General features: G+C 42.8%; 1 protein-coding gene across 1 annotated transcript; it reads right to left on the reverse strand.

Annotated features, from left to right (window-relative positions):
* Positions 1-353: 353 nt before the first annotated feature.
* Positions 354-18,607, reverse strand: LOC115476853 (F-box/LRR-repeat protein 21-like). Its single transcript, XM_030213426.1, has 6 exons — positions 18,554-18,607; positions 13,848-13,999; positions 11,642-12,017; positions 9,045-9,167; positions 3,217-3,388; positions 354-1,049 (listed from the first exon to the last, which is right to left on the reverse strand). The coding sequence occupies exons 1-6, from the start codon at positions 18,605-18,607 to the stop codon at positions 406-408; spliced, it is 1,521 nt and encodes a 506-aa protein (XP_030069286.1). The 3' UTR covers positions 354-405.
* Between the last annotated feature and the right edge of the window lie 1,694 nt (positions 18,608-20,301).

Consider the following 20,301-nt stretch of genomic DNA (forward strand, 5'->3'; position numbering starts at 1 on the left):
TAAGAGTAAATAATACATATTAGAGCCCTAATGCAGCTTCATACCTTCCTCGCTCTTAAAAATGTACAAGAGAGGGGCAAGACCAGAGGTTATGAATAGCTGCTGCATATTTGCCACTTTTCATATAATTTATGTGTTCAGCACTGAATACAGGAATAGCAGGGATAATGTTACAAAAATATTTTTTTTGTATAAAGTTATGGCAGTGCATTCAGCATTCAGACTTGAATGCATAGCTGGGCTGAAAATTTCTATTATCCTTATAATTAATCAGTTCCTGTTCTGCTCAGTATTTATCTCTTTATTTCTATTTACTTATTTATGTTTATAAGAATACAAATCTTGTTCTGCCTTTTATGCATTATTTTGAAATGGAAATGGCCAGGTCCAATTTTCATTACTGCTTTACCAAGTAGGCATCATATCAGGAAACCACATTCTTCCAAGGTGCTTAGAGACCTCAGAATGAATTTGCTCCAAGTTGTATTGGTTGTCTGGAATGAGAACTTCCTCCATAATGGAAAGCTGGGTGAGCCTGCCTCCACACATCTTGACAAACTCCACAAAGCCACTGCAGGTAACTTCACACTCCCCAAGGCCCATGGCTGTTAGATTTTTGCAGCGTTCGGCAATACGAATGAGCTCTTCATCCAGCGGCTGAAGCCCATTAGCGCAGATGACTAACTCAATTAACCGCGGGCAATTCAGCCCTATCCGGCCTAGCATTGCTTTGCTTACTGCACGACCAAAGTAAAGGTGGGTGACAGGCATTTCTTCTCGGAAGAATGCATCAAACTCCTCTTCATACAGAAAGAAGTACATGACAATGTTGACCTTGGGAGAATGCTTGATAAGCGCATCCCAGCTTTGCTTCTTAATAGTGTGAAACAGGGTTTGTCCAGGATTCTCACTCACAACATTGACGCGGAGATGCTCAAGACGAACATGTTTCTCACTGGAAAGGGCCAAGAGTAATTCATCACTTAAAAGGTGATAATTCAAAGCCAGTTCTCTGAGCCCATGACATTGATCTGCCACACAAAGAATCCCTATTTAACAAAGAGAAGATACTAAATATGAAACCAGCCGAATATTATCAATAAATTCTTCCCTTAAAAACCTCTTCTGTAGAGTTGTACAGATGATTTAATACATACTAAAGACTAGATTCTATATATGTTGCCGAAAATTGGAACCAGAAATGATTCATGCTAAACACCATTCTATAAAGGTCTTGCAGCCCTTATAGAATACGAACATAGCGCGTAAGTCACGCTTAACTTTGGGTGCCAGACTTACACCTCATGAAGCCAGGCAGATGTAACTACCAATGCCCAAAGTTAGGCATGGATAGGCCCTAATTCTGTAATCCCATGTCTAACTTTTAGAAATGCCCCTGACCTGCTCATGCCCCTCCCATGGCCACACCCCCTTTTGAGATCTGCACAGTTGGCGGAGAAGCTCACAGATCAAAGATCTGCACATAACCCCCCCAACTGGTGTCAATTAAGTGCTTGTTAACACTAACAATTGCACCAATTAGCCAAAAATTGACCCAATTTAGCAATTAAATTTGCGCATGGATATCTGATCCACATGCAAATTCTGGTGCCGATCTTTCAGCACCATATATAGAATTCGGAGGTAAGAGACCTGCTTACTAAAGTGTGGTTACGTTTTTGCACTTAACACAATTTATTAGCCAAAATTAACGCTCAGTAAGTGTGAAGGCTGTAAAGTAGCTGTTGGAGAATGGCCAACATATCCCCTGCAGTTACCAAACATGCAAGTTTCTTATTGCACATTAAAGAGGTCTTTTTGGGGCCCTTAGGCGCCTACGCATGCCCAATGCCTGTCAGTTTGGAATTACTGCCTGGCTACCATGTGGCCTGGGTGGTAAATTCATTTTTTTTACCACTTCACGCACCAGAAAATATTTTTATTTTCTGGCGCACTGGCGGTAATCAGCATTTGAATGCGCATTGACAATTTCCACCTGGTAAATGCATGAGGCCTTACTGCTAAGTCAATGGCTGGCAGTAAGGTCTCAGACCTAAAATGGACACGTGCTAATTTTCAATTTGCCACATGTCCATTTTCGATTAAAAAAAAGCCATTTTTTACAGATGTGCATCCAAAACACGCACCTACAGTACTGCAGGCCATTTTTCAGCACACCTTAGTAAAAGGACCCCTTAGTAAAGTGTGCTAAGCAGATAACATGTGAAATAACATGTGCTAACTACTTCCACACAAGTGCAAAAACTGTTACCAAGTGGCATGGTGGTTTGTTTGAACTAATTCTCATATTAACTGCATATTGGGTTGGGGACAGGAACTAAGCGGGTCCAATATGCTGACTGCAACCTTTCACTTCAGTCTCTCATACCACTCGATTGGATGCAATCGTGGCTACGGGCAGGAGCTAACTGGCATCGCTCCTACTCCAATGGACCCATGTTAGATCACCAGGGATTCAGGTAGGCACTGGGGAGCCTTTTGGAAGTTGGGGAACAGGGTGCTGTGGGAATGGTGATTGAAATGGGGGCCTGGGGCTTTGTCGTTCTGTTATTTCCAAACCTTTTGTTGGCAGTTGTGCTCATAAGTTGAAGAATAACACTCAGCTTGCAACTAGCACTTATGCGTGTAACTGTAACAGTCATATGTGTAAGTGCTAGCACTCCATAACTTACGTGCAATATTGGTGCTTACATTTTGGTGATCTGTTATAGATTGGGAGGTCATTGTGAATTTCCCAAGAGCTAGAGAGTATGGAGCAAACCATAAGGACAGAAGTGCACGGTATTTATGACATTGCCCGTGAAGCAAAATCAATCAATCAATAAATAAATAAAAAAAACAAAAAACAAAAGTAAACTTCCCGTAACCAACACAGAAAATTAAGCAAAATGAGAATTTTTCGGCCATATATCCCTACTATGTAAATGGAGGTAATCAAGGCCAAATTATTTCCAGTGACTTCCCAATGATCAAGTCAACTCTGGATGGTGTTCGTCTGGTTAATTCAAAAGAATATAAGCTAACCCGCAGCACTGGAAATTTGGTATCTAAGAGTGTTTTATAAAATATTAGGATGTTCTTATGCTAACTACATTCCCAACAAAAAGCTTATCTCCAAAATCAGCACTATGGGCAATATTAAAAAAAAAAGACTCGTGAGAAGCCTTCCATTCATTTTCGAGGTGCATTACTCACCCGCAGGCGACACATGAGGACAGCTGTTCATTTTTAGAAGTTTTAATGTATCACTGTTATTGGCCACAAGAACCTTCAATGAAGGATCATCCACTGGGGTATCATCGATCTTGATAGAAGACAAGCACTTTGAGTTGACAAAAACCACAGTCAGAGCTGATATGAAATGGGACTATTTGAGAAGGAGAAAAAGTGGAAAAAGAATTTACAGCAAACCTGCATGACTTGTACCATTCGATTAGAAGAATGCAGAAATGGGATCATTTTATAAAAGGCACCTGCTTTATAAAGGCAACATAGAGGAGCATAATCAAACGGGGCCGGCCATCTATATGGGCGGCCATCTTCAAGGCCAGCCCCATAAAGCGGCGTCCCGCCCGTATTATCAAAACAAGATGGCCGGCCATCTTTTGTTTCAATAATATGGTCAGAGCTGGCCAAATCTCAACATTTAGGCTGGCTTTAGAGATGACCAGCATTGGATTTCAGCAATAATGGAAACTAATGGCAGCCATCTCAAACCCGGCAAAATCCAAGGCATTTGGTCGTGGGAGGAGCCAGCATTTGTAGTGCACTGGTCCCCCTCACATGCCAGGACACCAACCAGGCACCCTAGGGGCACTGCAGTGGATTTCAAAAATAGCTCTCAGGTACATAGCTCCCTTACCTTGTGTGCTGAGCCCCCTAAATCCCCCAAAACCCACTACCCACAAATGTACACCACTACCATAGCTCTTAGGGGTGAAGGGGGGCACCTACATGTGGGTACAGTGGGTTTTGCGGGGGGTTTGGAGGGCTCCCATTTACCACCACAAGTGTAAGGTGGGGGGATGGGCCGGGTCCACCTGCCTGAAGTGCACTGCACCCACTAAAAACTGCTCCAGGGACCTGCATACTGCTGTCATGGAGCTGGGTATGACATTTCAGGCTGGCATAGAGGTTGGCAAAAAAATGAATTTTAATTTTTTTTGGGTGGGAGGGGGTTGGTGACCACTGGGGGAGTAAGGGAAGGTCATTCCCGATTCCCTCCAGTGGTCATCTGGTCATTTGGGGCACTTTTTGGAGGCTTGGTCCTAAAAATAAATGGACCAAGTGAAGCCGGCTAAGTGCTCGTCAGAGCCGGCCTTCTTTTTTCCATTATCAGCCAAGGCCAGCCATCTCGTAACCACGCCCCCATCCCATTTTCCATATCCTGCCGAAATGTCCCCTTTAACTTTGGCCGGCCCTGCGACGGAAAGCAGTTGAAGCCGGCCAAAATCGGCTTTCGATTATACCGATTTGGCCGGCTTCAGGAGATGGCCGGCCATCTCCCGATTTGTGTCGGAAGATGGCCGGCCTTCTCATTTGAAAATAAGCAGGATAGGCATCTAAGTGACTTTTCAAAATAGACTCCTAGAACCAGCCAGAGTAGCACATTTACACCTCTTCCGAAGAAGGTATAATTTGTGCATGTGCTTTATGCGGGAAATTGTATAAGTTGGCACTTCTGTTTAGGTGACCTAATGCCACACAGTAAGAGCCTATCCTATAATGGCATCTGGGTACCTGAATTCCGTTACAGAATACAAGCATAATCTGTTATTGGCACACACCCACAGTTATACCAGCCATAGACCTTGCGTAACTGCAGTCACGTGAATGTGGCAAGGATATGCACAGCTTAGAGTATTCTATAAGTTACGCATGTAAATGGGAGCCCAGCCCATTGCACGCCCATGATCTGACCATCTGTATGCCACTTATGTGTGACCTAACAGAATAGCATGAGGGCATCCTATTGGCGTTTACGTGTATAAGTGTATGCTTACCTGTGAAAGTTCTAGTATTCTGTAATTTTATGCACGTGAGTGGTACATAAATGTAAGCACTTTGTTATAAAATTTCCCTTTATGGATCAGACTCAGTACACGGCAGCCAAATGTAGATGCTGGAGAGATCTGCACTCATATCCTGTAAAGGGTGCTCCGTGCCATATGCCTTTTAGAGAATAGCGCTTAGGTCTGATTCCTGCACCCAACTTTGGGTGTGAGGACTTACACCTGCTGAAACCTGGTGTAAATCCTGGTATTCAAGAGAGGGTGCACAACCCCGGAATTCTATAACACTGCGCCTAAATATCTGGAATGCCCCTGACCCCATCCATTCCCCTCCTATGGCCATGCCCCCTTTTGGGCTGCACATGAGACACTTAGGGCAGCAGCTTTATAGGCTAGTGTGTGGGCAGAAGCATGCTTAAATCCAAATTAGTGTCAATTAACGCTAATAACGGGTGTTAATTGACTCATTAACTAATTAATTTGTGCATACATGTGCATAGGTTGCCCAAATTTGAATATGGGGAAGGAGTGCACTTGCATATTTTCTAAATCGCTACTCTGTCCTGCTTTACCCAGACTACACCTCCAGACGCACCTACCTGCAGATCATTTAAAATATGCACACTCTTCCCCTTCATCTCTTTTTATACGTGTACATCCCTGTGAAGTTTTATGTGTTATAAAATTACACCCATAGGGGTGAATTTGAATATGGCACTGAAAAAAGTGCTATTTTATAAGCTGCACTTAAAGTTAGGCATGGTTTATAGACTAGACTTATGCCTGGGACTAGTGCCTAACTTTAGGTGCTGCCATTTGCACAAACTGAAACCTGGTGCAAATGTTCATGCCTAAACTGGGTGTGTATCCCCCATAGAAACATGACGGCAGATAAAGGTCATATGGCCCATCCAGTCTGTCCATCCTCGGTAACCCATATTCTATAACAATGAGCATAAATGCTAGGAACGCCCCTGTTCTGCCCATGACCCTCCCACTGCCACACCTCTTTGTTTACTCATACATACAATTTAGGCACAGATCCTGCACCTAAATTGACATGTGCATGTTCCATTTAAATTTAATTAGTTCCAATAATTGCTTATTCTTGTGCTAATTAGCTTGTTATTCAATTAAATTGCGAATGCAAATTGGGTGCACACCTAAATTTGTGCATATAATTTTTGGCAATTTTTATAGAATTAGGGCATTAGTGTACTGACATCATAGGTTAAAAGTCTCAAGTGCTGCAACAAGTCAACCAATGCTGCCTTAGTATACGTGGAGGGGCATAATCGAACGAAAACATCTATCTCCATGGGTGTTTATCTCCGAGAACGGGTCCGTGAAGGGGCGGACCAAACCGTATTTTCGAAAAAAATAGACGTCCATGTTTTATTCGACAATTTGTGAGCTGGGCGTTTCTGCTTTTCAGCGATAATGGAAAATGAAAGTGCCCAGCTCAAAAACGAATAAATCCAAGGCATTTGTTCGTGGGAGGGGCCAAGATTCATAGTGCACTGGTCCCCCTCACATGCCAGGACACCAACCGGGCACCCTAGGGGGCACTTTTACAAAAACAAAAAAAAGGTAAAAGAGCTCCCAGGTGCATAGCACCCTTCCCTTGTGTGTTGAGCCCCCCAAATCCCCCTCAAAACCCACTGCCCACAAGTCTACACCATTACTATAGCCCTAAGGGGTGAAGGGGGGCACCTACATGTGGGTACAGTGGGTTTGGGGGGGTTGGACGACTAAGCATTAAGCAGCACAATTGTAACAGGTAGGGGGGGATGGGCCTGGGTCCACCTGCCTGAAGGCCACTGCACCCCCTAACAACTGCTCCAGGGACCTGCATACTGCTGCCAGGGAGGTGGGTATGACATTTGAGGGTGAAAATAAAAAGTTGTAAAACATCATTTTTTTGTGGTGGGAGGGGGTTAGTGACCACTGGGGGAGTCAGGGGAGGTCATCCCCGATTCCCTCTGGTGGTAATCTGCTCATTTAGGGCACTTTTTGGGGCCTTATTTGTGAAAAAACAGGGTCCAGGAAAAGTGCCCTAAATTCTAGCTACAAACGCATACTTTTTTTCCATTATCGGCGAAAGGCACCCATCTCTGTTCGGGTGATAACCATGCCCCAGTCCCGCCTTCACCACGCCTCCGACATGCCCCCGTCAACTTTGTACGCTTCCGCGATGAAGTGCAGTTGAAAATGTCCAAGTTCGGCTTTCGATTATACCGTGTTATTCGTTTTTGTGAGATAAACGTCCATCTCTCGATTTAGGTCGGAACTTGGGCGTTTTTCTCGTTCGATTATAAGCAGGATAATGGGTTCTATAATTGTATGAAGTAGACCCTAACTTATAGGCACTGATACACATAAAAGTGTTTTGAATAATGGCAAATATGTGGATATGTGTCCACTATTCTGTAAATATAGCATAGCTTGTATTTTACAGGTAGACATCTACATAGGGGAGTCTGGGCAAAGCATAGACAGGACTCACGCATGTAACTTATTTATTTATTTATTTATTTTATTGCATTTGCATCCCACATTCCCCCACCTCGCAGGCTCAATGTGGCCCACATAGATTAATAACACTGTCAGTTCGGATAACAGATCAGGTTCAGTTAGTAATGTGTAGTGATTATAGATCTGTATTACACCTGTTAGTATTCTATCATAGGATTCTATTCTTGTATAAAAGGAAGTAGGCACTACCTATAAAATATGTACTATGTCAGATCTGTGTTGTATTTATAGAATACTGTGACATTTTGGGCTTTTGGAGCCTCTGTGAATACATACATCCATTATGTACCATTATTCTAAACACTTACATGCTCCAATGGAATCGATTCTATAACAAGGAGTCTTCAATTAGGCACACAAAGGATGGTAGAAGCCTTTTCTATAAAGGAATGTAGGTGCCTCCTTTCCTTTATAGAATCCTAGTGTAACCATAATGCACCTAAATCAAACCAAAGAAGTGGAGAAACCCAACCAAAATGTTCAGGATGACCAAAGTATATTCTTCAAAATAAATTCTGATAGAATAACTCAACATGGGCTGTGTTTAGACAAACACAGCCTTCGTCAGGGGTATCTTTGTGGAGCAGATCTTTCACCATGCCTAACAACATTGGTGTGGGAAGGGACAATGCCATTTTTGTCCAAACACCACCATTAGCCACTTTGCACTTGAGGCAACACAACAGCAGAGATCCACAACACCCACACATTGGCACTTTCAGGCAAAGAAAACCTAACATTTAGGCATATTCACTTATTCCTGCCATATAGCTGGTGTATGTTTGAGCACCTAAGTGTGGCAGGGACATGCATAATTTACAGTATTCTGTCAGTTATGGGTATAAGTGGGAGCCACCGTTACATACTGCCCAGGTTTGGCCCTTATGAATATCCTCTTGCAAATATGCACTATGTACGTTATGCAGATAATTGCAGAATGAAACCAAAGAAGAAAATAAGAAGATGAAAAAAAAAGAAAACAAAGAATTAAAAAACATTGCAGATAACTTCAAGGAGAACACAAAACAGAGATGGCCATAAACAGAGGTGCGACCACAGGTCAAAACAAAAAGATCTTTATTGCCTGAGCTGACACGGCTGTGTTTCAGCATAATGCCTGCATCAGGAGTCATGGTCTGTCAACTGATTCCATTTTTGTACCACGATTGCTGTTTTGGAATCCGTTGACAGATCACGACCCCTGAAGCAAGCATTGTGCCGAAACATGGCTGTGTCGGGTTAGTCAATAAAGATCTTTTCATTTGGTATTTGCAGAATAGCAGTTAGGCACTATGCTAACATTTACATGTGTAGATGTGCCCATATGTGTGAAAATGCTAATATTCTAAATATTTATGTGCGTAATGCACATGTAAATACAAGCTCATACGTTATAGAATTGCCCTGAATGTGTGAATTTTAGTCTGCCACTTCTCATTGCTATAAAGTTCTTCATGCATTATGGAATTACAGTACCTTGGAAATATTCATAAAACTTGGTTTTGCTGTTGAAATTAAGCCCAATGTCTTGATTGAACAATTAACCAGCTGAGAGAGGATGTCACAAGCTGCTTCTGCAGATTCAGTACAGCTGTCAACCTAGAAATGGAATAATTTCATTCATTAAAACTATTTTCCAAATAAGTCTTCTTAAAAGAGATAAGACAAGCTGTGTAGAAGACTCAGGGTATTATTCCCAGACCTGGTTCCTGCTTTTGCATTGAAGATACTTTGGAAGCACTTTTACAGCCCTTGCTTGAGAAATAGTCTCATGCTTGGACTTGAGTGAACTTGTATCAGGTTCCAGATGGAGCTGTGGTCAGTGTCCCCCGGCTAAGAATGGTTAATACAATGACTCAGTTAGGCATTAGTTGCCTGATATTTAAAGGGAAATGACCTCCGAAACGGCAGCTAACCAGCTATCTGGTGACAATCAGTGCTGGATAACCAGCCGGCTAAGTTTGGCAGCCATATTTGGCCACCACAATAGTTGGAATAACTTTAGCTGGCTCCAACTTAACCAGCCAGCTTTGAAAATCGGCTTGGCTGGTTAAGGTGAAACTGGCCAAAGTAAAACTGGATATTCAATGCTGGTCACCAGAAACAGCCCAGCACTAAATATCTGGGTTCAGCATGGACTGCAGGGGACAGCCCAGCTATCTCCTGTGCTCTGAATCTTGGGGTCTGGGTTTATAAAATAGGGCAAAAAAATCCCTGGCAGTTATGAACAAATTCAAGCCTTTCATCGCGGAAGCGTACAAAGTTGACGGGGGCGTGTCGGAGGCGTGGTGAAGGCGGGACTGGGGCATGGTTATCACCCGAACAGAGATGGGTGCCTTTCGCCGATAATGGAAAAAAAGTATGCGTTTGTAGCTAGAATTTAGGGCACTTTTCCTGGACCCTGTTTTTTCACGAATAAGGCCCCAAAAAGTGCCCTAAATGACCAGATTACCACCAGAGGGAATCGGGGATGACCTCCCCTGACTCCCCCAGTGGTCACTGCCAGCATTGTAGCATGATAGATTGGTTTCAGTTGAGCTGGAAGCCTAAAGAATCAGAAGAAAAACTGCTAGGGCAAAATAAAAGTGTAAGAAGACTACATTGTACAAAAACTGCTTCACAGGCATCAACAGGAAATAACAGGGCCCTTTTAGCAAGCTACGCTAGGTGCTAACACCCACCCAAATGGACTACTGCGATTATGCTAAAGCATCACATGATATTTTTTTTTTTTTGCAATTACACACACTAAATGTGCACTAAACAATTTTTAAATTTTTTTGAGGGGATGTGTCAGGGGCGGAGAGTGAGTGTTCCTGCACTAACCAGTTAGTGGTTAGCTCAGAGTAAACAGCAAAACAGAAGAAACAATCCTCGCAAACAGCAAAGATGGCAAACAAACACAACGAAGATGAAGATGAAAGAACACAGAGTGGCCAATCTTCAGACTGCGGGAGTTAGACTGGCTGACTCCTGCGGTCGGCACTAAGCCAGGATATTCAATGCTGAGCCATTTACGGTGATCGACATTGAACATAAACATAAATATAATAAATTAGGTAAACTGGAAAACAGTAAATTGAAACCTAATAATAGAACTACCGTGAAACTGTATCATAAATATACACATTTGACAGCACTGGAATTCAAATATCAGAGATATACTACAATGTTAGCATAATACTAATGATACACCTAATAAGCAGGCATTAGAACATTCAATTAACATAGATATGATGCTAAAGATTTTCTACAATACGGCTTACCATATACTGAGGGACCAAGGGCAGATATATGATGGGGACAAGATGTGAGGTACAGAGTCAGTTGGGATCATTTGATGGTTAGCTAAACTCAAGGCAAGTTCTTTGTGTAGTTAAGCAAGAGATAAGGAACTGATCTAAGTTACAGTATGTGTAGCAAGCTGGTCCAGGTGCAGAATGGGTATTAAAGGCATGGAGTGGAGGAGTGGCCTAGTGGTTAGAGCACTGGTCTTGCAATCCAGCAGTGGCCAGTAACAGTTCAAATCCCACTGCTACTCCTTGTGATCTTGGGCAAGTCACTTAACCCTCCATTGCCTCAGGTACAAACTTAGATTGTGAGCCCTCCTGGGACAGAGAAATATCCAGTGTACCTGAATGTAACTCACCTTGAGCTACTACTGAAAAAGGTGTGAGCAAAATCTAAATAAATAAATGGGAGAAGAGCCAGGCTTTCACCTGCCTCCTGAAGCAGAGGTATTTTCAAGTTACACATAGCCCTCCTGGCAAATTCTAAATGGTGATCATTTTAGAAGATCTATTCATGTTTGAGATGTGCATGCCAGTACTTAAATGTTTATCTTGCATAAACATCCAAATTCCCATTAAAGCCAAGATATACACATCAAAAACTCAAGTGCATGCAAATGGGAAGGGGACATGGTCTGGGTGTAGTTTAGGCAGGACTTGAGCATGCCTAGAAAATATGTTTTTTCCCCCCATTTTAGAAACGCAATAACATCGATGTCCTAACCAATCGAGGTTAGAATTTACACCTGCTAACAAGCATGTTTGGTGAATTTCCATTCTTACCTTGAAGCTCACATACTGCAGATGGCCAGCATGCTTTTTAATAATCTGCTGGATGAGATCAGGATGTGTAGACTTTAGGTAGGAAGTGGCTGGCTGATTCAGTTCAAACTCAAATTTCCTCCATAAGTCAGGAATATGAAAAACCTCATTCCACTGTCTACAAACCGAAGATGCGCGTGCTCGGTCCACTAAAGGGAGATACTGAAAAACTTGCAGGACCACATGATCAGGCAGATTTCCCCAGTCTAGCAAGGAGGCTTGAATTTGGGATTTGCTTAGCACGGAGGAGAGCAAGCCAGTCTTTTGCATTTTCATTCCTGGTGGCACTTGGAGAACTCGGATCTCAGTTTTAACACTTGGTCTACTCTGCTTCGTTCTGAAAGAAAGAAATTTCATGTACACTTCTTCACAGTTTGAAAGATGGAAAATTTGAAAACATTCATTTATTTTACATAGCTTGTGTTCAGTACTTAATTTGGATCTGATATGGTTCTTTTAAATGGATATTCTGGTTATGTTGTTGATAATGAATTGTGGAATGTGTTGATGCTTGTTGGACCCTGGAATTCTTAAAGATCTCCCAAAGTTAGGTGGTTGTTTGCTTGCGGTTATCAGATATGCGCATACATTAATTGGCTGAATTAGTGCTAAATATCAATAATTGGCCTTAACAAGTGCTAATTGCCAGTCTACTAGTTACGCATGTATCTGATCCACGCTCCTATTCTATAACCAGTCTGCTCAATTTGTATACTGCCAGATTCTGTATATTGTGCCTTAATTTCCACATGGAAATTCTATAACAATGCACATAACTTAATTGGTTAACTTGCTAATCAGTGCTGTCAATTGGATGTTAACAACCAATTAGCACTAATTGGCATTAATTAACATTTATGTACACAACTTGCTAAGCGTATTCTGTAATGTACAGCACACAAATTCTAAGTCACATAGTTGAAAAGGAGGCTTGGTCATGGGTGGGGCGTGGGTGTTTCTAAAATCTATGCGGGTTGTTATAGAACACACCTGCTCTGCACCTAATTTAGGAATCAGGATTTGTGCCAAGTAAAACATGGCAAAAATGGCTTCAACTAAATTTGGTTGCGTGGAAAGGCACTCAGCATATTCTATAGACCACATGGAAATTTAAACCTATTCTATAAAATTTAGACATACTTAGGCATATTTTTTCCACATGGAATTTGCAGGTGCCAAATATAGAATCTAGCCCATAGCATGCAACTCCAAAGGGGGTCAGGGGCGTGCCCAGCATTTAGGTGCAGTGTTATAGGATACTTGCATTTCCACACATATCTGACAGTAGCTAGGAGTGAAAAGTTATACCTGCTTTTGGCTGGCGTAAATGCTTGCGCCTACAGTTAGGCATAAAAATGCGGACATAAGCTTGCATTCTATAATGTCTGTATAACAATTAAAATACAGTGGAGATTTAATTTGTACTATTCAGGAAATGACTGAGGACACCTGGAGAAATGGATCCAAGTGTCATGAACACAACTCATATATCACAACTCGAGGAAGAGAGGGTATTATATATAAGTATACAACAGAACAAACCTTTCTCGTATAATGGCAAAATATAGTAATTTCAACAGTAGACTATAGATTCTGTACAGTGCATCTATTTTAAAGGGGATTAAGGGAAAAGCCTCTGAATTTAGTCCCAACCTCCAACCTAAGTAGTCATTTAGTAATAACAAGAGTTGAGAAAACTTCCGCTGGGAATTATATCATCATAGGCAAAAACCCTTAAGTTCCAAAATGAAAAGATGCTAAAAGCTCGACAGAATCAGCTCGGGATCCATACAGCATGTGAAAGTTAAAAGAGTAACTTAGCTTTCAAGTTCAGGTGCAAAGCAACAAGCGGGTCATCGGTCAAACACACCAACTTCGGCCAAGGTTTCGCTAGTAATGCTGTATCAAGGCATGAGTAGCCATAAAGGTTCACAATATGAGCATGCTTCCTGGTTGCTTATTCTTGCTTATTCCTGCTTGCTTGCTTTTAAGCAAGCAGGAAGCAACCAAATCTTGTTAGTCTGCATGCACTCAGATTCCGATAATTCACACTGCAAACATTTGAGATGAAAAGCTCCACTAACATGAAATAGGGCAAATACCACAGACTTTGATTGCAAATGGTGTGATTTTTCTAAATGGCCAGCATCAATGAATTTCTTCCTACCTGCAGATTTGGAAAGCTTCCGATAGCATACACCCGTCCTTGCTGTAATCTTGAGCTTTGATGTGACTTCTCTTTACCAACTCAATATTGCACTGCCAGTGCTGGTGAACACCTGCCAGTCCACGATGCTTCAGGAGGTCCCTTCTATGGCCCTGATTGAAAAGTAAAACCAAAATACAACTAACAACTCAAATTTACTTGTCTGTCATGTGTGTTTGCCACAGGAAAAAATGATTCACAGAGAGTTTTCTTCTAAAGCTTTGCGAAAGCAATTCAAATACAATTGCAGCACAGTGAGTAAGAACTGACCCTTTTCACTAATAGATGTAGCTTCTGCATACTTCAAGACAAAGAGAAGATTATAGCATGACGCTCGTAGGAACGACTGCTTCTGTGTCTCTCTTACGAAGATGAGAAAGATTTTTCCCCATTCTACTCAATCTTTTATCATTTATTTACGTAGGTCTGATTTACTAACAACACCAAGCTGAGAAAATGATAACAGGCTGAAAAGGTTGGGCCATGGTATTTCTTTTACTTATGCTGCACAAAAATATATTCATTTGGGCTCAGGAGATATTGACGTAGGGAGAGTTACTTCTGTAAATCAATTTTTGGAATATTGCCCAGTTTTGTAGGCTACTGTGTACATAGGAGTCGACAATCAAATTACCTACAGTCCTCCAAACCCTGTGGTTAGTTTGAACTCACATGGCTTGTTTTGCCATAATAATGAAAGCAAAACGAGACAGCTACAGTAATTTGGCTTTCATTTATTTATTACTTACATATATTGTAGACCCCATTCATAATGGCTCTAGGCAAAGTATCAATATAACTTTAAGCAGAAAATTACTGCTGTTCTTACTACTGTTAAACATTTATACAGTTAGACAGTACTACAATCTGTATGCAGTGCTATAGCTACATGGAAGATAAAATCCCTGTACTGTAGAGCTTACAGTCTAACTGACAGACACAGAGAGCAGCAGAAGGAGATTGAAGTCAGATGAACGGAGAGAAAAAACTTGGACCCTGACTTATAGTCAGTGCATTAGGCAACATTTCCTCTTCTTTTCTGTCTTTCAAACAGAGCCGCTGTAGGCCAGTGAGGCAGAGCTGCTGTTAGCGCATGAGACCTTACCACTAAGTCAACGGGTGGTGTTAAGGTCTCAGGCCAAAAATGGACAGGCGCTGGTTTTCATTTTGCCGCAAGTCCATTTTCTGGCGCAATAAAACAAATCCCTTTCCCTGACAAGCACTTGGCCGACTTTACTTGGTCCATTTCTTTCACAACCAAGCCTCAAAAAGGTGCCCCAACTGACCAGATGATCACTGGAGGGAATCAGGGATGACCTCCTAGTGATCACTAACCCCCTCCCACCATAAAAAACAAGTTTAAAAATACTTTTTTGCCAGCCTCTATGCCAGCCTCAAATGCCATACTCAGGTCCATCGCAGCAGTATACAGGTCCCTGGAGCAGTTGTAGTGGGTGCAGTGTACTTCAGGCAGGCGGACCTAGGAGGGGGGAGGTTGGGGGGCTCAGCACCCAAGGTAAGGGAGCTATGCACCTGGGAGCAATTTCTGAAGTCCACTGCAGTGCCCCCTAGAGTGTCTGGTTGGTGTTCTGGCACGTCAGGGGACCAGTGCACTACAAATGCTGGCTCCTCCCATGATCAAAGGGCTTGGATTTGGACGTTTTTGAGATAGACATCTTTGGTTTCCATTATCGCCGAAAATCGAGGACGACCATCTCTAAGGTTGACCTAAACGTCAAGATTTGGGCGTCCCCGATCATATTATCGAAATGAAAGATGGACGTCCATCTTGTTTCGATAATACGTGTTGCCCCGCCCCTTCGTGGCACCGTCCTTAGAGTTGGGCGCCCTTAGATATGGTTGTCCCCAATCGAAAATGCCCCTCCATGTGTATTTATTTCCATACAGAACTTTCAGGCACCATATATCTAGCCCTAAGTGTAAAGTGGATTCACCAGACTATCAAATTAGAGGTTTGTGTACATAATGTGCACCTTTTCCCAACAGAGTAACGAGTGCAATGTTTCATACAAGCATAATAGAGGGAAAAGAAAGCGTATTATATGCAAAGAGGACGTGGAGGGGAATAATCGAACGGCGCCAGCGAAATACATGACCGGCGATGTATTTTGGCGGTGCCGCAAACAGCTGGCCAGACCCGTATTTTCGAAAAAGATGGCCGGCCATCTTTTGTTTCGATAATACGGTTCCGGCCAGCCAAATGCTTTGGATTTGGCTGAGGTTTGAGATGGCCGGCATCGTTTTTTAGCGATAATGGAAAGTTATGTCAGCCATCTCAAACCCCGACCAAATCCAAGGCATTTGGCCATGGGAGGAGCCAGCATTTTTAGTGCACTGGCCCCCCTGACACCAATCGGGCTCCCTAGGGGTCACTGCGGTGGACTTCAGAAAAGCTCCCACGTGCATAGCTCCCTTACTTTGGGGGCTGAGCCCCCCAACCCCCCCATCCCCAAAAAAAACCCACTACCCACAAATGTACTGCACCCACTAAAACTGCTCCAGGGACCTGCATACAGCCTCTAGGACTTATTGCTGCTGTATAACTTTGGCAAGCCAGTTCACACCTGAAGACTAATCTCTGAAAAAGTCCTTTATTTGAATAAGTACGTTTACTCACAGTTAACTGCAGATCAGAGGTTGTGCCCCACTGGCAAAGAGTCCCCTGGTACTAAGATTAGCAGTAGGTCAGAGCTGGCACAATGGTGTACAATGCCCTCTTTCAGCACCATTCAAGGTAAGAACTACGTTCTCTAACGTGGGTAACACAGGAAAGGGAACTAAAACTGGCTTACAAAAATGGCCACTACCGCATGGACTACAACAGGAAACAAAACAGGGCACACTCTGACCTAGTAAGCAGGGGGAAAGCACCAGGGGAGTAGAGCCTACCAACTACCAATACCTACACCCACTACAATGCATTGCTGATGTGACTCTGCAGTGCAAATAACAGAAAAGGTATCACACTCACCCCTGAGCCACATCACAACCAGGAAAAGGCTGTCGGAGGACAGAACACATTTTGCTGTCATGGAGGTGGGTACGGCATTTGAGGCTGGCATACAGGCTGGAAAAAAAAGTGTTTAAAGTGGGGTGTTTTTGGTGGGAGGGGGTTAGTGACCACTGGGGGAGTACGGGGAGGTCATCTCAGCTTCCTTCCAGTGGTCATGTGGTCAGTTTGGGCACCTTTTTGAGGCTTGGTCGTGAAAATAAAAGGACCAAGTAAACCCAGCAAAATACTGCTTAACGCCATATTTTTTTTCCATTATCGGCGAAAGCCGGCTATCTGGTAGCCATGCCCATACCCGCCCATGTCCCGCCTTCGCTTCGCCGCCAACACACCCCTTTAACTTTCACCGGCGAGGCGACGGGAAAGCGGCGATGCTGTCAAAAGAAGCAGCTTTTGATTATACCGATTTTGCCGCTTTTCCGTGATCACCGGCCATCTCCCGATTTGTGTCAGGAAATGGCCAGCGATCACTTTTGATTATGAGCTGGATAGTGAACCATACTCTATAGGGCTCATTTTACTAAGGTGCACTGAAAAATGGCTTGCGATAGTGTAGGCACGGGTTTTGGGCACACGCCAATCCATTTTTCAGTGCGCCTGTAAAAAAGCCCTTTTTAAAATTTTGCTGAAAATGGACGTGCAGCAAAATGAAAATTGCTGCACGTTCATTTTGGGTCTGAGACCTTACTGCCAGCCATTGACCTAGCAGTAAAGTCTCATGTGGTAACTGGGCAGTAATGACCTATGTGCGCCAAATGCCACTTGGCGCACATAGCTGACACGCTCCAGAAAATAACAAATATTTTTCAGGCCTGCGTAGCAGATGCATGACAAAAATGAAATTACCGCAAGGGCCACACGGTTGCTGTGCAGTAACTTCATTTTGGCGTGCATTGGGCACGCATAGACGCTTAGACAACTTAGTAAAAGGGCCCCATAAATAGCACCAAAAATTGGTGCTGAAAAAATAATGCACGAATTATAAATGACATTGAAAATTAGGCACTCTTTATAGAATATGCTTAGTACCTAACTTTAGGTGCAATGATTTACACCAAGTAAACCCTAGTGCAAATCCTTCCATCTAAATTATGCACAGATCCCCACGCTCCTGATCCACTCATGACCCTCCCATGGCCGTGCCCAGTTTTTGGAGACGTGTGTATAATTTATGCACAGATCCACATGACTAATAATGCAAGCGTAAATTTCAAGTAAGGCCAATTAGTGCTAATAAGTGATTATTTTCACTAGTTGGCTCATGCAAGTTTAAGCACCATTTATAGAATTTCGGGAACTAAGTACACACTCTTTAAGAATAAAATATTAGAAAGCAGTATTGAGCCGGCACTTTACTGATGCTAAAGTATCACTCACTTTTCTGTCTCCCAGCCATCCAAAAGCAGCTGCTGAAGCTCTGTTGACCCTGTGTATTCCGACGGGAACCCCACATCCTATGTTCCTCCTGCACTGTTTCTTCTTTCTTGCTTCTTTCTTTGCTGCCTTCTAAGTTGTGCTCTTCTTTCTCCATTCTAAAATGAATAAGAAAGAAATAATGCGATGGTTAATGTTAAATTAACAGGGATAATCATAGATAAATCAAGGCAGTAAGAATTAGGTTCACAATTAATCCTACTTGGATGACGCAGTAATCACTGAAGGCTTCAGCCAGAGGCGACTGTGACGTCATCCGGGTTGGATTAGTCATGAGTTGGAGGCAGCCATCCCATGAAGTAGGTCACTGAGATGCCCCCCCCCCCCCCATTTTTTTTCAACAGTCTGACCTATTTCACAGAATGGAGACATAACAGGTCAATTCATGTCCTTTATCCTTCAGTTTTAAAATTGTCTAGCTGAATAATTTTAACAGTTCTCTAAATCAAGGATGCAAAACATCAAGGGGCCTTTTTACTAAGGTGTGTCCAAAAGTGGCCTGCGCTGGTGTAAGCATGTGTTTTGGACGCACTCTGTTCCATTTCCTGAGTGCGCCTGGGGAAAGGGATTGTTTTATTGCGCCAGAAAATGGACTTGCGGCAAAATGAAAACCAGCGCCTGTCCATTTTTGGCCTGAGACCGTAACACCACCCGTTGACTTAGTGGTAAGGTCTCATGCGCTAACTGGGTGGTAAGTGTCCGGCATGCGCCAACTGCCGATTAATGCAGGTAAGTGCCCCGCAGTAGAAAATATTTTCTACTGCATGTTTTGGGCGCACGCCAAAAATGGAATTACCTCCCAGGGCTTGCAGTAGTCGGGCAGTAGTGTCAATTTGACACACGTTGGACTCATGTAGGCACCTACGCGCTTTAGTAAAAGGGCCCCTAACAGTCTGTCAAGTTATTGTAGCCAATACCTGTCCTTCAAACTGTAATTACTTTGTAGGACAACAGGTAAAAGTAATAATATTCAGGCATTTGTTTTTTGTGATACAATTTTTGGTACCCTATTTTTCTTGTAATCTTTATTCTTATTTGTTGAGTTTGCTATTTCTCCCCTTAATTTGGGCTCAATTATATTCAATTTGCTTTATTTTTACTTTTCTGTGTTTATGTAAAATTTATTGTTTGTTTTTGAAGCTGATAAATAAAGAAAAAAAAAGTAATAATATTCAGGTCAATATTCGGTGACACTTATCCAGGTAGAAGCCGCTTGCTGGGGCCAGCCACTGAATTTCAGTGCTTTGGCATTGTCCAGATAGCACTGGGGCAGTCAAGGGTGGATCCGGGTACCACCGATATTCAGCACCGTACCCAGATAAATAGCTGGACAAGTTAGGACAGCAAAATAATGTTAGAGCCCTGTTTACGAAGGTGTGCTAGCGTTTTTAGTGTGTGCTAAAAATTAGTATGCACAATTGCTAGAGACAGCCATAGGAATATATGAGTATCTCTAACATTAGTGAGTGCTAATTTCTAGCATGCGCTAAAAACGTTAGTGCGCCTACAACATGGCTTAGTAAACAGGGCCCTTCGTGTTTTAAAACAACACCAACTGCAGTGTGTGTGTGTGGGGGGGGGGGGGGGGGGGTATTTCCTTACCCCTTTACTAACCTAAAAAAAGAGGGGGTGACTTTCAGCTTATGGTGGTCAGTAGTTTTTAAGCCACTAACAGCTGTGGACTGAATTACAATCAGATAGTCAATCCTACATCACGTCCGGCAACCAGATTAAATATCTAGGTCTTCAGTTTAATTATAATGTTGTGAATTGTGTGTGCTGTAAGCTCTATCATAGGCACCCGGTATAAGAGGCTTGGGGAGGCTTAGCCTCCCCAACCAAAGCAGACCCGACAAGCCTCACCAAAGATAGCTAGGGTACCAGAGTATCATGCATGCAGCACAGCACAAGAAAGAAAATGGAAAAAAGAAGAAGCTGCTGCAGCCCGCA

The sequence above is a fragment of the Microcaecilia unicolor genome, chromosome 8 (assembly GCF_901765095.1).
Source record: "Microcaecilia unicolor chromosome 8, aMicUni1.1, whole genome shotgun sequence".
NCBI classification, from domain to species: domain Eukaryota; kingdom Metazoa; phylum Chordata; class Amphibia; order Gymnophiona; family Siphonopidae; genus Microcaecilia; species Microcaecilia unicolor.

Bases quoted from the DNA above. Each gene is read 5' to 3' on its own strand.
- LOC115476853 (XM_030213426.1), bottom strand. From the start codon at position 18,607: ATGACGTCACAGTCGCCTCTGGCTGAAGCCTTCAGTGATTACTGCGTC. The intron at 12,018-13,847 runs GTAGGAAGAAAT...TCTTTCTTTCAG, and splicing joins GAAGCTTTCCAAATCTGCAG to AACGAAGCAGAGTAGACCAA. The intron at 1,050-3,216 runs GTGAGTAATGCA...TTTGTTAAATAG, and splicing joins TCCTCATGTGTCGCCTGCGG to GGATTCTTTGTGTGGCAGAT.